General features: G+C 45.0%; 1 protein-coding gene across 1 annotated transcript in view; it reads right to left on the bottom strand.

The window, feature by feature from the left end:
- The window catches only part of sidt2 (SID1 transmembrane family, member 2), a 63,986-nt gene that overhangs the window by 29,943 nt on the left and 16,242 nt on the right, over window positions 1-17,801 (bottom strand). The window contains exons 4-11 of the mRNA XM_067970954.1: window positions 16,696-16,741; window positions 15,727-15,828; window positions 14,914-14,997; window positions 13,537-13,636; window positions 9,579-9,644; window positions 8,662-8,755; window positions 7,000-7,058; window positions 1,435-1,512 (exon numbers count right to left, since the gene is read on the bottom strand). Coding sequence (XP_067827055.1) covers window positions 1,435-1,512; window positions 7,000-7,058; window positions 8,662-8,755; window positions 9,579-9,644; window positions 13,537-13,636; window positions 14,914-14,997; window positions 15,727-15,828; window positions 16,696-16,741 — 629 coding nt within the window. The remainder of the gene's footprint in view (window positions 1-1,434; window positions 1,513-6,999; window positions 7,059-8,661; window positions 8,756-9,578; window positions 9,645-13,536; window positions 13,637-14,913; window positions 14,998-15,726; window positions 15,829-16,695; window positions 16,742-17,801) is intronic.

The raw sequence follows: 17,801 nt of genomic DNA, 5'->3' as shown, positions 1-17,801 counted from the left end.
CCGTCAACGTCGTCCGGCTATTCGACCATACTGGCATCACAGGCAAACCCGATCCTGTCCTCAATGGATGTCCACGCACACAAAGCTTCCACCAGGAGCTACCGGGCGTTGAACAGGAACGGGAACCTGAACTGATTTTCACCTTCCCTTAGCAGTGGCCGTACTGCTGCCCCAGTTGAGATCACCCAATGCGGCACAGTCTGGGAAGAGAACCTGGCACCTTCCTTGTCCGTATGGATCAGTACCAGCCCGGCTGGTGCAATTACCCAAAAGAACCTGGTAAAGTCCTTGGTGTAAGTCACCACCTCCCTGAGGAAATAGTGCAGATGGGGGCCTAATGAAGAGGCAAAATAACAAACACATAGAAGAGTGACAATTTTAAAGTAACAGGAATCTGGCCAAACCCAAACCCGATCCAAGGATAATCCCAATCCGAGGATGGGAATTCAAGGTACCGTTAACACATTCCCGTTTTATAGAATTCAGGAAAAAATCTGATCCAAGCACAGAATTTCTCGGGAAATCTAACATGCACTGATCCAGTTAAACAATGTTCACGTCCTGAGTGTCAACAGTACGTCCTCTTCAAAGGTTCGATGGCAAGGTCCTCACATTATCTTTCACAGTTATACTCCTGTTTGTGGTTTTCTCTAGTACAATATTACATTGTGCATTGACAAACATGAGACGTTTGGAGTTGCTTTGTAGAAATTGGTAGCATTTAGGATAACTCTTGGATTTTATAAATCTAGGGTATGGTAGTGTTACTGGACTAGTAATCCAGAGAATGTGAATTCAGATCACACCGTGACAGTTTGAGAATCTGAATTCAGTTTGAAAAAATCTGGAAATAAAAAGCTGGCGTCAGTAAAAGTGACCATGAAGCTGTCGGATTGTTGTAAAAACCCAACTAGTTCACTAATGTCCTTTAGGGAAGGAAACCTGCCGTCCTTACCCGGTCTAGTCTATATGTGACGCCAGTCCCACACGTCAACGTGGTTGGACTCTTGACTACCCTCTGAAGTGGCCCAGCAAGCCACCCAGTTCTATTAAACCACTGCAAAGAATACGGTTCAAGAAGACGGCCCACCACCACCTTCTCAGGGCATCTAGGGGTGGGCAACAAATTCCAGCCTTGCCAGCGACTCCCGCAGCCCGAGAAAGAATTTTAAAAAACGGTCAATTATCGGAGACTCCGCTCCAGCGCGCAGAGTTGCTCGATGGGAGCATGGATGGGAAAATCAGGCCAGGAAATCACTAACCTTAGTGATCGGAAAACTAGAAGCGTTTCAAATCAGGCCTGCTGACCTCCGTACCTGATTCACCTCTCCGCACTGATGTTAAGCAAGACACCACGGTGGGAGCAGAGGCGCCCAAATCTTACCCTAATACATTGAGAGTTAGCCTTAATACATCATTAATAGCTGGACTTACCAAAGGAGCCGTAATTTTGACACGCTGAACTTCCAGTGTAGAAATCAGGGCTCTGGGGAGTGTAACTACCAGCTGAAACTGAACAGAGCACTGGGTTTTAAGCAATGCGCAAAAGAAAACATATAATTCACCTCTGGGGCCAGGGCCCAAATCCAGCCCAGACTGATAACATGAAGGTCTCTTCTGTCTACTGGCTGAAAAGATGTCGGGGGTGAAACTGGTCTCGACCAGTAGCGCCAACCGGCGATAGCGAATCGGCAGCCCGTTCCACAACGAGCCCCAATTACTTTTCCAGTCACTTCAGTGGAAAAGAAAATAATCTGCGGTGTGAAGGGGACTGACGATTCGCGATTGCCCGTTCTGCGCTACTGGCGAGAACCAATTTCACCCCCGCTATGTGAAATGAGCTTGGAGCCGTCTCAATCCAATTCCTAGCAGGCATGTGCCTGTAGCACAAAACTGCCCCTAGCGAGGGGCAAAATTGGCAACTGTGTTCAGAGAGATGCCACGGTGCAGCTGGTGGAGGACATGGAAAAATCTCACACTGGTACAGTAGGAATGCTCTTCTAAGGTTCATCACTATGGCAGGGTAGAAGGAGCAGCCCTGTGCCTTTAACTTGACCTGGAAGTTCTTGATGTTGGCAACGAGAGTCCGAAATGGAAAGTTCTCCATTCCCCAGCACTAACATTTCTCACCTTACTGAGTGCAAAAAAAAAGTTGGACCCGAAAAGGCATTTATTTTAAAAAATTCCGATGTCTGATTTCTAGATTAACCATTAGCACATGGCCTGCTTTGGCTGTGCATTCAGACAATGAATTTCCTATCTAGTGATCTAATTGGCCAGTGAATGGGACAGTGAGTTTCTGCCAGGAAACATCAGACAAAGGGACATGTGTCAGGTCCACATGGGATCAATTAGGGTCATCAACAAATGAATGGCCTCCAATAAATTAATTACCAACGCACAGCAAGAATGTACACAGCTTCAGACAAATAACAAGATTTACTGACCCTGTGTGACTACAAGGTTGGGAAACCAAACTGGGCTTCTGACCAGAACAATCTGGAATGTCACTTTTAAAAAAATGTTAATTCTCAATGGTTCTCAACTGAGGTGTAGAAACATAAGGCGAGCATTTTTCCCCTAAAATGTTTGGGGAAGGAGGAGAGCCAGAAATTACCCAGTGACGTCTTGCCCAAATGACCCAATAATAAAATTTGAAGCAAGTCAAGTCCATTCTGTCAAGTATTGAAAGCAAACAAATTAAATTTTTGTCAAACACTATCATGAGGTTGCTGCCGCTTTAATGAATTAAGGAACCACGTCGAAATAAAGTTCTGCCTATTGGAACTGAAAAGAAGAAATATTTCCAGAATTTACTGTTTTTGTTTCACGTTTTCAGCTTTTCTTTTTATCTCAAAATAAAGAGATTGGAATGGACTCAAGCTCCTGAGCTCAAGCCCTACACCAGAGACTTGAGCACATAATCCAGGCTGACACTTCAGTGCAGTATTGAGGGAGTGCTGCACTGTCGGAGGCGTGGTCCTTCAGGTGAGACGTTAAACCGAAGCCCTGTCTACCCTCTCAGGTGGATGTAAAAGATCCTATGGCACTTTTCAAAGAAGAGCAGGGGAATTCTTCCGGTGTCCTGGCCAATATTTATCCCTCAAACAACATCACTAAAAAAACAGATTATCTGGTCATGTATCTCATTGCTGTTTGTGGGACCTTGCTGTGTGCAAATTGGCTGCCGCATTTCCCTACATTACAACAGTAATTACACGTGTTACGGGGAGCGGGCAGGAAATTGGACATGAATTTAGATTTGAGGTTAGGATCAGATCAGCCATGATCTTATTGAATGGCGGAGCAGGCTCGAGGGGCCGATTGGCCTACTCCTGCCCCTATTTCTTATGTTCTTATGTTTTAAAAGTATTTCATTGGCTGTAAAGTGCACCAGGTGCATGTCCCCTATAAGGGAATGCCAGAATATTTTCGCTCCAGGTACAGTGCTAATCTTGCCTTGGTGGATCATCCAGACACTGGCAGTAATGGCAGAGTTCTCCACTGGTTAAACTACAGCAGCTGAAGGAAGCAGTGTGCAGGCACAAGGTTTTGCTTGAAACAGATAGAGTCCATAATAGGAGACATCTCAACGAAATATATTGATTCAGAGACATTTTGTGCACCCCCCCCCCGCCTTTGCCCCATTATTGGTGACCATGCCTTCCGCTGTCCAGGCCCCACATTCTGGAATTCCTTCCCTAAACCTCTCCACCTCCCTCTCCTCCTTCAAGACCCTCCTTATAACCCATCTCTTTGACCAAGGTTTTGGGCTCCCTTCCTAATATCTCCTTCTCCAGCTTGGCATCCATTTTTGTCTGATAACTCCTCTGTAAAGTGTCTTGGGATATTTTTCTATGTTAGAAACGCTATAGAAATGCTAGTTGTTGTTGTTGATATTGTCATTTAAGCAGACGTTAGGAAGTAATGTGTTTCACAAAATTACTCAACTTAGCAGCGATGGATCCTGCACTCATTTGCTCTGTGAAGCCTGGTGAGGTTTAATAGCTACATTACATATTATATTTCTCTCACCTTCGTAATGAAGACTGTATACGAAATGCATGAATGTTGGCACTGGGAACTTAAAGGTCAATCAGCAGATTTATTCATGTTCCCAAACTCTATTGATTTCAATGCAGGCAGGGCCAAGATGTACTGAAGTCATCACTCCTGCACCAGGCCTTGTATGAAAAAGTGTTCATTAACAAATAGAACACAGAGTATCCTCTTTTGCTTCTCCATATATCTAACTTTGAAAAGCGAACAACTGTTGAGCTTCTAAGTTCAATTTTCATGGAGAATGTGCAGCAGGAGGGGAGAAACAGAGTGAACACTACTGATCAATACTGAGCATTTGGTAGCTGCAAGGTACACAGCTTGAATCTCATTTGGCAGTAATGAATGACAAGACAAGCTAAAGCCACAAAGGTTTAGTATGACAACTGGACAAGGATGAGCTCTTGTCCTTCTTTTGATGCCAGTACTGGTGAGTGGAACATTTTTTCGTTTTTGCCATCAAGTACGAGCCTCAATGTCCCAACGATTAAGTCAAGCTCCTTCCGCATTATCTGAACAACACATCTTAACCCCAACCTCAAGAGAGCACTTAGAGTGGATAAGTGTGAATTTTTCCATTTCCCGCACTAGTCATTCTGGTTTCCCCTTCGACAGTGCTGGTCAATTTTGTGCCAATTAGTGATGATTTATGGACAATTCTACTGAACCAGACTGAGACTGCCCTACGTCATTTCACACAATCCTTTTCCAGACAACAGACAGACAGAGAAAGATAATGTTCGTTCCAATCTTGGCTGTTCTAACATGATTAGAATTACTTCATTTACGTCTTTATTTCTATTGGCTGGGACAATAGGGAATGTGCAGAGACTATCCTGACAGAAATTGCTGAATATTAAATATTAAATAACAGCAAGTGACCAAAACAGGTTAAAGTCATTGAATAAATATTTTTAGAAACACTTGAGTAATTTCTAGTCTGGAAATGACTGTTTCTAGTATTAGCAAACACAGGCATAACACATTCTTATGACTTTACTTTCGCAGTTCTTTTAGTGAAGGGGTAAAATAAATAGGTCAATGCCTGCTTTAAAATAGAAGATAGAGGAAAGTCATTCGAATGCTTTAAGTGCTCGTCGACTAATACCATCGGTAGTCAGTTCTAGGCTTTTATTTCACTTAGTATTGGAGTTGTGGTTCGGTATTCAGTAACACAATGTAATGCGGTCACTCAACAAGCAGTTTTCCCTTGAACTGACACAGACAGTGGAGGAGGTCAGACCTCAGCAAGACAAACAGCAACAGACAGTGGAATTCAGTTTTAACGATCACTGCTTGCGGTGATCATTCCCTCGTAATGATCGACCCGTCCTTACACAGCCTGTAACCCGCACGCATCTGTGCAGCTGCATTCGATTTTAATGATCGGTGGGGTTCGGAAGTATTGATCAGATTAGCAGCACCGCACTTCGAATCATTCTGTTTCATCGTGGGACACAATTTCACATCTGGTTGACATTTCATTCACCTATAATCTGCACTAGAAGCGGCACCTGCATTCCCTTCATGCACCTTGGGGAGTGGGGATGGTTGCAACATAAAGGAACACATCTGTAGGTCACGGCCTCTGGCTCCATCTCCCTATTCTTTCTACACAAATACGTGTTTCACTTTAGTGCTATGATGATCCTTGTGCCTCGGAGAGCAGTGAACCTCCAACATGGAGGTTGAATGTGAACCTGCCCGAGTCTGTCACTATAACCAAAGTCCACTGTGCATTGCTATCGAGCTGTTGAGAATTGAGTCTTACCTATTAATGGATCTGTATTTATATCAACCGCAAGAGACCGGCAGCCACAAAATAAAATGGAAAGAAGGAAAATATTATTGTTGAAAATGACCAGCGAGAAAGAGAGCCATTGCAGATTTGCAACGCAGTAACATACAGGAGCGTTTAGTCATCAGTTAGTGCAAAGTCCAATGAAAAGAATACAGGCCACAAATAAATTGAAAGTGTGTAGTGCAAAGTACATTCAGGACGGGGAAATTTTAAATATTATATTTGCAGCAGCTGAGGTCAACTTGTCCCAGAGAGCTGCTGCTGGGATGAGGGGATTTGGCAAGAGCTTTCCCCATTGCTGCTGGGATTAGCCATTGGCTGCCAATCTTCGCTAAGGATGCCACTGTTTGTTTTAGGCAAAAATCATGATTGACATCTGTTGGATTATTTTTGTCTCCAATTCCTCATCACGCTTAATAAGGTCTATTCAAACCAATCATCCTGTTATGTGTATCCTTGACGTCAAAGCTAATGGTGAGTGAGAACCTTCCAAATCTTTAATCCATGGTGCGGTGCGGTCAGGTTGGGCGTGTGGAGGCAACTGAAGGGAGTTTCCTTGGGGTTCTTTCAATTGGCCCGTTTTAACTTTGGCAGAAGATTGGCGGAAACCCCAGCTTCAGTGTCTACCCGGGGTTTCTGCCGATCTTCTGTCGCAGTCACAATGGCCGATCGGGAGAACCCCCAAGGAAAAATCCCTGGGAAAAGCTCCCGCAGGCCCAATGCAGACTGCCAAAGTTTCACTGGCTCTAAAGTAACACAGGCTCAGGACCAATCAGACCTGTAGGCTGGGTGAAGGCCCACTGTACATATCCACTGAAGTCCTCAATCAGTCCCAGGCCAACAATACACCTGTAAACATGTAATTCATCCCTGCACATGGAGTAGATTACAGGTCGTTCAAGCCGTAACATCTTAACGCATCAGCTCGTTAATGTGTGTAATCTGCACAGGGGAATATTTGAAGCAGTGGGCATGTGAGAGACCATGATGTAGAAGAAAATGGTCGCCCGACAACAGGTGTGGAAAATGGCAGAAGATCTCATCTATTAACGATTGCAGGATATAAATGTGCAGAAAATACAGGCGATAAAGCACTTAGTGTCATTATCTAAACGTAGTAAAAGTAGTTCCTTACTTACCACACTGATCTGGAGACGAGATGTTTTTCCCCAGGAGTCCTTCTCTTTTCTTTTGCTGCCTGGAGGGTGGAAATCGAAAAGAATCAGTAAACACATTCATTAGGCACGGAATGCCCTTGTTGTTTTAAGGCAATGCATGCAATGTTTACTATGGGCACAGATCTGTACTGCACAAGACACCAGTGCGGTGAAGATGCTCCATTCTCCCACCTGTTAATGGGGTAATAATAGGTATCAACTAATAGTCACTTAGTAAACCACCACAACAGGTCAATAAACTGACTGGGGTAGACTAGCTCTTCAGGCCCCCGAATATGACGGGGGTGGAAGTTCGGATTGCGAATTTGGGCGCAACCTGCTCGTGATTTTCCGTCCAGCGGAACTAATGATTGGACATTCATGAGCAGCTTCTGCCTGAATTTGCATTAAGCACTTCAGCCCCGCCAAACTCTTACCCGCGGGGGCTGAAGAGGAAAATCTGCCCCATTATCCTCGCTTCGAATGATGTGAAACAGAGTTAACCGTTCATATTATACAATGGCTTTTTTGGGGGGGGGAGGGGGGAAGCCCCTCTTATTCGCCCCCTTCTCTCCGTGATGTGCAAGCGGCCGTTTTTCATGTGTGAACCTACACAGTGAGTGTCAGTAGACTATTGCACCCCGGAGAAAGGGGGTGGAAAGTCGTTTGTGCCTCGGGCTTTATTTAAATGACACCGGTGAGCTACAGGGCACCTACTGGGTGCCCCAAGGCAGCTCGCCGGCAAAGAGGCTTCCAATATCAGGCCGTTGCATTGCCAATAGCGGCCCTCTGGTAAGTGCTTAAGGGGAAAGGTGATTGGGAGAGAATGGCCAATCAGGAGGGGATTGGAGACCGTGATTGGGGGGGGTCAAGGTCACAACTGGGGGCGCAGGCGGGGGTTTAGGTTGCGATCGGGGGATGGGCGAGCGGTGGCCCACAGTGGCCCGTGGTTTGAATGTGGGGTCAGGAGGGGCACTCCTGCTCCTCCGAGCTCTACATTCAGGTAAGTATATTTTAAAAACATACCTTTTTGGTGGCGGCCTGCGGCGGTCCCTTTAAGGACCGCTGGTTAGGCCGCAGGTAGACCTGGTTTTCCTGAATGCAGCCAGCCTGGCGCCATTGTTCAGGGCAACCAATTTTGCACAGGGGGCCTCAAACAGGCATTAGGCCTCTTATTGTAAACGCAAAGGGTCTAACGCCTGTTTCATGCGCGGGCCCTGGACGCCTATTTTTTTTGTCTACACCAATACGGTGGGCGGCGCGCTTGCGGTTCGTAATGGCCGCGCGCTTCCCGCTCTCCGTTTTGCAGGCTTCGGTGCTAGTTTAGTGCCTGAAAAACGGGCGTGGCTAATCGAATTTCTGAGACCAGGGAATCACAGCCAAGCTCAATGCTATCCTCACCCAGGGGGCAGCATACGTGCACTTTCCAATAGTGGGGGGTCATTGCTGGAGCCCTGAGAGCAACTTTCCTGTCTGGACTTTCACCTAATACGTGGCGCAGCGGAAAGGAAGAAAAAATATTGCTCAAAGATTAAAAAAATATTGGCTCTCGAGCCTGGAGTAATCCTTCGAGCAGCTACGTGAAAAATGCCTGCATGTTGTTCTCTAAAGTGTTGAGGGGATTCCACTCTCAAATGCCCTTACCTACTGTGCTCCCAACAGGTGATGAACAGTGTGAGCAGGTAAAATGCCAGGAATATGCCCAGGCTGAACAACATCCCTTTAACATAGGCCACAGCTGTCGAAGAAGAAACAGAAAAGAGGAACACTCATTAACAAAAGCCCTGCTGTTACAGACTGTTACACATTCCCTAAGTATGTTGTACAACATCATTCTGATGAATATACATAGAATTCAAAGTTAATGCAAAAAGGGTATTTGTACAACACTCAGTTCAATCATTTGAAAGATGTATCAGTGTATATTTAGGAGGGACAGGAGCCTGAATTTTCTGTAGACTATTGTCTACTCACTAATTTTTTGTTGAAGGCCAACATCCAAACTATTATTTCGCTCAATGCCATTGCTCCAACATGTGACAGCTCACGGTGATGGGCGCAGGTCTGTACCCTGTGAGTCCTCAAACAGCGAGCTCCTGGTTTTAATAGTTGCCAAGTGCAGGAGTCCAGGCACTTCCCCACATGAGGAGTAAAAGAAACGATGGGACCAATTGTTCTATTAAATAATTCTATCTTCACTTGCTATGTGGTAGCTGGGATAACCCTGTCTCCTTAACAGCACTCTCTCACCTCCATCTGCTGGACGGCATGAGAGGAGAGGGCACAGCACTGAATCCCACATTGGTAAACTTCCCACAGTCAGACCGGCAATGAATGGAGGCTCAGAGACACATGGAGCAGCAACAGCCACCGGTGAAGGGAAGCCCAGCTGCAAACTGCTGCCAGGCCATGTAGTGATTACCACTGCTTTGGACAGACAGCAAGAGTTCAGACTATTAAAGAGCTAGTCCAATATGAATCCGCTGACACTTGAATCATCCTTGGGAAGCGGCAACAGAAGCTTTGCACTCTGAGTAAAAGCTCCAAGCTGAAATGCTTACAATTCACAGCAGGCACCACTGTCACATTCAGGATTTTACTCCGGTTCCCCCGATCCACAGGCTCATCTGAAGAGAGAGAGAGAGAGAGAGAGAGAAAACACACAACCATCAGGCCAAAGCATCCATAACTGCTGCAACAGTAGAAAATCTTCACATAGCTCAGCAGTAGAAATCTGCTCCCATCTAATTTAAGAATAAATACCAAATACTGCACCAGGTTACGGCAGCTGCCTGAGATCACAAAGTGCACAATCTCAGACATAATTTCCAGTATACAGCTCCTCCAGAGCCCAGTGTTTCTATTCCGGGTTGTGAGTGTTACTTGTAGAGGTAAGAGTGAGCTACACACAGGTTTTGCGTTGTTGGTCTGTGCAATCCAGTCCATTCATGTTAATGTTAAAGCCTAATTTACCAAGAAAAATCAAATAGTTGCTCCCTTCAGGATTAGGTGATCACAGAACTGACACACAGAGAGACACGTCAATTCTTAATCAACTGCTTTTAGAAGTGGAGGGAGGTAACAAAAGACAACTCAGCGACTTTCTAAAAGTGACAGTGCAATCTGTTGGACAATTAGAAATGTCACTCAGACAACCTATCATCATGGTTTGTGTCTTGACTCTGAAGAAATTGAAGAAGCTTGAGTGTCACACACAGAATCCAATGGTTGTTATGAAATATTGCTGAGCTTGAAATGACTCTGTTTTTTTTGGAAATGCCACTCTGTATTAGTGAGAGATTAGTGGGTGGTTAAGCTAAGGGACACTGGAATCACTTGTGACAATGGGACCTCTGGTTTCAGCCTCACAAACCAGTGACAAATGATGCTTTTAACAAACGCCCCAGCATCCAAAAGAATTACAAATTGTGACACCTGAAACCACAAACCAGACTTTGGGCGAAGCAACAAAAGCTGAAGTTCTTTTGACTCTGAAGAACAGTAATTTTATTTATTTAATTAGTTATCAAATATGAGTGAACCTGTTAGAGGAAACGGGCTGCCTTTTGGTTGTGTTTGTTGTAACAGGCTGTGAAATGTTACAGCACCACCTCTGGGGCAAGTGAGAATAACAGGTGTTAAATATATTTTGGAATATAGTATACGAGTAATTGGAGACATGGCATATGGTAACTTTAACATGCTTGGGAGGAACAGGTGACTTTGGACCTATGAGTCCCAAAACTGGGGGTTTCCCTCGCCTTATGTCAAGGGATATGGGGATCAGGCGGGAAAGTGGAGTTGAGGTCGAAGATCAGCCATGATCTTATTGAATGACGGAACAGGCTCGAGGGGCCGTATGGCCTACTCCTGCTCCTATTTCTTATGTCTGTTGTAGGCTAATTGATAGAGATTGATTGCTATGATTAGTCAACAATTCCATTATCATTGTATCGTGCGACTACCAGGATGGTAGAAGGTGAACTAGATGGATCTTGGTCTTTTTTCAGCGAGCAATTCCTATGTTCCTATCTTCTAATAATCTGTTTTAGAGGTAACATCACCAACATGTAAAGGAACTAAGACTAGCAGGCTAGTTATACTTACCATTACAGAGCTATCCAATGATTTCAATGGACTAGGGGGCTACAACGTCACCAACTCGAGATATGTATATAGATATATATCGTAATAGTCTCCTTCCTCTCTTTTAAGTGCACTGTGCCATTGTGGCTTTTAGAACAGCTTGTCAGTCATTCTGATTACACCAGCCAGAGGGTTGGGGTGCTTAGTGCCATAGAACGGGACCAGGTTTGAATCCCCTTCCCCTCAGTTCCTGATCTAAGTTGCAATGAGCGAGAAAGTTCCAAAGCAGAGGTTGTGATGTCTCCCTGCATGAGTTGACGGAAAATCAGAAGGGAGTGTTACGCCTAGGTGCTCTCTGGAGCCCCCAGTCTATCGAAGAGATTGGGAGTGATCTGGGAGTGATTGCGCTCCTGTGCTGTCAGGTTAGACAGACAGAGAGAATAAAATACAAAAAGAGGAAGAAACTTACCCAAAGTTCAATAAAAATGAAATGTAAAATTCATCGAAGTGCTTAATAACAGCATCTGATTAAACTTTAACTCTCACTTGAAACGTATACATGGAGATTCCTGTGGAAGGTCCTTAGTTATTAAGTTTTTGGGGGGGATGTTTTACCTTTATTTTACTCCAGATATTCTTGCCTTCTATGGTTTTGGCTACTCTTGCAGATGAACCCTAGTTCTGTGTAACCCAGGGAATGTTTTCATTTGCCCTGATATCTGGGTAAAATTCATGGTGTGCCCAGGTACATAGGAAGGAACATAGGAACAGGAGTAGGCCATTCAGCCCCTCGAGCCGGTTCCGACATTCAATCAGATCAAGGCTGATCTGTATCTTAACTCCATCTACCTGCCTTGGTTCCGTAACCCTTAATACCCCTCGCCCAACAAAAATCTATCAATCTCAGTTTTGAAATTTTCAATTGACCCCCAGCCTCAACAGCTTTTTGGGGGGAGTGAGTTCCAGGTATTGAGCAGGAAACCCTTTTCAGCTACTGCTTCTATCCTGTCCTTTCCAGGGATCCTGCAGGCCATTGGTTGATGGCAGAATAACATTACCTCAGACTCTGACTTTGGCTTTCACTGCTAAGCAAAATTAATTAAATGGTGTGAGAACAAGCAAAGAGTAGCAGTACAACGATGTTATTTATACAGCAGTTGTGAAGCTAAGCTAGCTATAATCAAATAATTCACAACTCCCGTCCTAAGCTATGATATAAATTATCTCCTTCCATCACATTTTTTTTCTTTTCTATCTAGGGGGAGCCAACTGGTCTTCAAAGCACTTTGAAGGTTCCAGACAGGCTCATCAATTTGAAAAAAAAAAGCAGCCTGATAAAAATACCTTCAACAAAGTCACAGGGACCTGTAAATTCAAAAGGAGCTGCCAATCTAAACTGAGTGGCTTGCTCCCTCCCTTTGCAGCATCTGCCTGACAACAACCATTGATTTCAGCAACTAATGTATCGAAATGAGCTGTGACGTTCCTCTGAGAATTAAGCTGTTTTCTTAGCCCCTCGTGCACCATTACAGAATTGAAGATGGCCATTCTGAGCTCAATCACATTTACCTCTCTATATTTAAATTTTTTTTTTGAGCAATGCTGCCATGCGAGAGTAGCTTGATTTGTGATGACCATGACTCAGAGAGTGCTGGGAGTCCTTACATGGATAGTACCCTGTTTTATCAGTAGGCCTATCTCATACCTTATCTTGATGGGTAGAAGCACGGTCTGCTCTCCTTCTGTCTTCTTTTAGCTATACAAAACCCTGGTTAGACCGCACCTGGAGTACTGTGAGCAGTTCTGGGCACCGCACCTTCGGAAGGACATATTGGCCTTGGAGGGAGTGCAGCGTAGGTTTACTAGAATGGTACCCGGACTTCAAGGGTTAAGTTACGAGGAGAGATTACACAAATTGGGGTTGTATTCTCTAGAGTTTCGAAGGTTATGGGGTGATCTGATCGAAGTTTATAAGATATTAAGGGGAACAGATAGGGTGGATAGAGAGAAACTATTTCCACTGGTTGGGGATTTTAGGAGTAGGGGGCACAGTCTAAAAATTAGAGCCAGACCTTTCAGGAGCGAGATTAGAAAACATTTCTACATACAAAGGGTGGTAGAAGTTGGGAACTCTCTTCCGCAAACGGCAATTGATACTAGCTCAATTGCTAAATTTAAATGTGAGATAGATAGCTTTTTGGCAACCAAAGGTATTAAGGGATATGGGCCAAAGGCAGGTATATGGAGTTAGATCACAGATCAGCCATGATCTTATCAAATGGCGGAGCAGGCACGAGGGGCTGAATGGCCTACTCCTGTTCCTATGTTCCCTCTTGCTCGCACTATGGGTATAAGCTTCACCTCCCCCCCCAACCCCCATTTCTTATTTTGACAGGAGAAAGGCAATGTGCTCCCCAGACCCCTTGTTCATACCTTGTTTTAATGGGTAGAAGGGCAGTGCACCTCCACAAGCCTCATCCTCAGTCTTCACCACCACCACCACATAAAAACTGCTGTTTGGGAAATCCTTTTTCTGTCAGGAAATGAAAAGCAGAACAATAAACGCCCAATTATCAGGAAAACAGCTGCACTGTGCGTGTTCTGATACGCCAGACGATCTTTTCAGAAACGTCAAATTAGTTCTTGCCGATATAGTAATTTCTTTCTTCTACCCACTTTCAGCATTTTATCTTTTCCCAGCCGGTTGGTCATCACCTCAGATCTCGTTCTCTCTACCGCCCTCTCTAAAAGTCTAGTGGGAGGGGAGGTGAATGGCAACAGCCCACGCTCCCTGTCCCTTCCTGCATTGCTCACTCCCTGTGGGACATTGTCCAGTGTCCACTCACTGCCCCCTTGATGACTGAACCCTGATCAGGATCTTAGCACGTGGAGACTTGCAGGTGGATCCCATAACTCTGCGGAGCATCATGCAGGTTCACTATACACTGACTCGCCTACACATTATTGCTTTGGAAGTACAATCGGGTGATTCTAATGGATTTACCTCTCGACCTGCAGTGTGTTGAATGCACGGAATTTGGTTGCTGCTCGAGGTGGGAGCGTGGTTTTGTATGAAACTTTCAAATCAGATGATTAATCTGCTATTCTCAGTAACGTTGTTTATCGTTAGGGTGTCTGATTAACATGAGGTATGTTGCAGAACTGGGGATAATCAAATACCAACAACACAGAGCCTTGAATATAGTTCTATCAATGGCTGCTAGTGCCAGGCTTTAATAAATCACACACATAATCTTACATGCATTGCTTCTACATATGAAAAGAGAAAAAATGAACTTGCATTTATATAGTGCCTCATCACAAACTCAGGACACCCAAAATGTTTCACAACTTTTGAAGTCTAGTCACTGTTGTTGTGTAGGCAAATGCGGCCACCAATTTGCACACAAGGTGCCACATACGGAAAATTAGATGAATGACCAGTTAGCCTGTTTTTGGTGATGTTGGTTGAGGGAGCAATGTTGGCCAGGATTCTGGAAGAACTTGCTGCTCTTCTTTAAATAATGCCATGGGATCTTTTATGTCCACCCCAACAGGCAGGCAGAACACTGGTTTAACAGCTCATCCAAAAGATGACACTCCTGACAGTTCAGCACTCCCTCAGTGAAGTGTCAGCCTAAGCTATGTGGGGCTTCAGATCGCAACCTTCTGATTCCGAGGCAAGAGTGCTACCAACTGAGCCAAGCTGACATAAGCACTAATAGAAAACACATGCCGGCACACATACACACACTGGTTATCTATGCTAACGGAACACTCCTGTTCTCACACGTGCAATGCGTAACTTACCTGTACAGTGATGGCCGCTTTCTTAGTCATAGTTTGATAGGTGCCGATAAATGCAACATTATTGTCCAAATCATTGACTGGACACTGAAAGAAAATTTAAAGTAAGAAACATCAGTAAATAAGCCCCCAGCTTGAATGAAGCTCAGGTTTTTACTGAAGGTCTACACCTCCTGGCAACCTCCTGATTTTAACAGGTTCCTTGCTTCCTCCATATTTACCCTCCATAAAGTATCTCCATTTGCTCACAATGGCAGCCACCACAATAGAGGGCGTACCAGCTGCCATTATTCGACTCCTGGCAAACGGCCAACACTCATTTAGGTGAGGGAGCTAAGCAGCACAACATATAATAGTGATCCACTCCATCTTAAGGAGTTAAACAAAAGTGACCCAGCTCTCCTTGGCTACTGCCTTCTACCAGCTGATTTTACACAAGTTTCAACAAAGCTGATCATGGCGACCACCACGGCTCAGAGTGTCTCAATTATCCAGATGTGGAGATTGTAGGACAAGAAAGCACATAGAAAGTTGTTCTTTGGAGTGTGTCGTTGCACTTTAGCTACTGCCTCTCACCCAAGGAAACCTCTTTGTTCAAATGGGACCACACAGTTACCTGAGAAAAGGCATCTTGGTCCATAGTAACACACCCCTCAAGTACCCTAACTTGTACATTATATCATTCAGTTGCATTTTGAACATCCCTGATATCTTTGCCTCAATTCCAAGATTCTGGTGGAGACTGTGTCGGACCTACACACAGGGCCCTCACATGCAAAAAAAGTAAGAGCTCTCCAATTTGTACTCCTCACTTACCAGGATGTCCTGTATGGAGATTACAGAACAGGGAAATGCTGAATCTGATGTCACCTTCACTATTACAGAGTCCTCACCATCAGGGAACTTGTATCTAAAGTACTACAAAACAAACAACAGGAAGAGAGTGAGTCAACATAGCTTCACGGTTAATAGGTCATCTCAAGCATCCATGCAACACATCACTTGGGCATTATAGTGAGTGCTCCATAGTATGTGTATGATATATACATGTGATGACTGGGGCAGCATGGGGGCATTACAATAGCTTTCAGTCTCCTGGGTCAGGGTAGGAAAAACTGACTGCGGTTCGTGCTCCTGATTTCTATCCAGTGACCCCTGCTGGACATTTTACTGTCCACTGCACAGTGTAACAATAACAATTATACTCACATTTATATAACACGCACAGAAACGTCCCAAAGTGCTTCACAGACATGAGTAAGAAAACGGTGTCATGCTTGGCCGGGATTTCCTTCTCATTCAGTAGCTTGTCAATGCTCACTATCGAGGCTCACATGTGAATAACAGCCACTTGAGCATGGAGACATGCCCCAATAAGGGAGTCAAAGCCTTCAGCAGAGGTGGGGGGGGGGAAATTATAAGGATCCAAGGCACCTGTTTGTGTTTTTCACAAGGGATGCTGATCCCTTGATCTCTCGGCCTGTAACTGAACAAATTGGGGCAACCCACCCTGCCTTCCCTCTCCCCCTTCTCTCTCTCCTCTAAAGATTCCCCACCTCCCTGACTGAGAGCGTCCAGTAATAGATGGGACAGGCTGCCACTGGCCTGGGCAACATCGAACATCTGCCCGGTTCCTCCGCCTTGTAGAATGAATACCCAAGTGTCGCCTGATGCTTTATTCTACCCTCTCCACTGAAAGGAGGCACAAACTGAAAAGATGGAGGATTCTCAGTGCAGAAAAGAAATTCCTTAGACCGAGCTGAAGTGTTAAGGATCAGCCCTTACCTGAGGTTGAGATGGCGTCGCATTGAATCTGAACGGTTCAGCAGTTCTGTGATGTAAATAAAAAATGATTAGCACACAATTAAAATTCAAGAGCCTCCGCCTCTGTTGTAAAAAAAATGTGAACAAGAATCTAGATTGTTTCTGCCTCGTGTGGCCATTTGGGCCTGAGATTAAGCTTCTTCTGACTGAGGAAGATGCTGGACAGGTAGAAGCAGTGAATCAGGAATATCAGAGAGTCAGGAGCCGAACCTCTAGCTGTGCCGGACAGTGGCTGTGTTAAGGCTCCAGTGATTCTTGTCACCACATCCAGTACTATGTGAGTTTGCTGCTCAAAACATGAGTTATTATTTTCTCATGTTTCCACAGACGGCTAATTCAAGTTTAGAAAGAGGAGAACTCTAACGTCTGTGGCAAACAAGTAATATCCAAGTACAGGTCATGAGATAAAGCCATCCAGCCCATTCCATCGTATACTACTGACAAGGTCATTCCTCCTCATTTGTCCCAATCTATATCCGCTGGAGGCACAGTGAATCATTGTGTGGATGAAGTAAGTCCTTATTGCATCTCCTTACTCCAAAAAATAATTTTAGTAGATAGATGTTAAACTGATAAGAACATACGCTACACTTAGGCCAAGAAATGTTTAGCAACTAAAGGAGGAGAAAATGGCCTGCTACCAGACCCAATGCTGAGTAGAAAATTACCTCCCAGGAATACCGCCTCCCTGCTGATCGTAATATCATCCAAGGATCCCCCATCCCCGCCTCTTTCCCTCACTCCTCACCCTCTCCTCCTCCCCCCCCCCCCCCGGCTCCTCCCCTCTGCCATTCATGTTGTCCTCACCATCTTCACCTCCCCCACTCCCCATTATTTCCTCATCATGCTCCTTCTACCCTACATCCTCCACCCTTTCTCCTCTCTCCCTTTCCCTCTCCACCCCCTCCCCTTCATCTCCGGTCCTCGCTCACCTCCTCTCTTCCTCACTTCTCCGTCTCCTTTTCATCTCTCTGTCTCCTCATGCCCATTCCCCCCTCCCTCTCCTCTCCCACTCACTCCACCTCCCTCCTTCGCCCTCAATCTCTTCCCTCCTCTCTCCCTCTCTG

This window comes from Heptranchias perlo, chromosome 33, assembly GCF_035084215.1.
Source record: "Heptranchias perlo isolate sHepPer1 chromosome 33, sHepPer1.hap1, whole genome shotgun sequence".
Classification (NCBI taxonomy): Eukaryota; Metazoa; Chordata; class Chondrichthyes; order Hexanchiformes; family Hexanchidae; genus Heptranchias; species Heptranchias perlo.
Note: the sequence above shows the minus strand (reverse complement) of the source record. Positions and strands in the feature narration are given on the sequence as shown.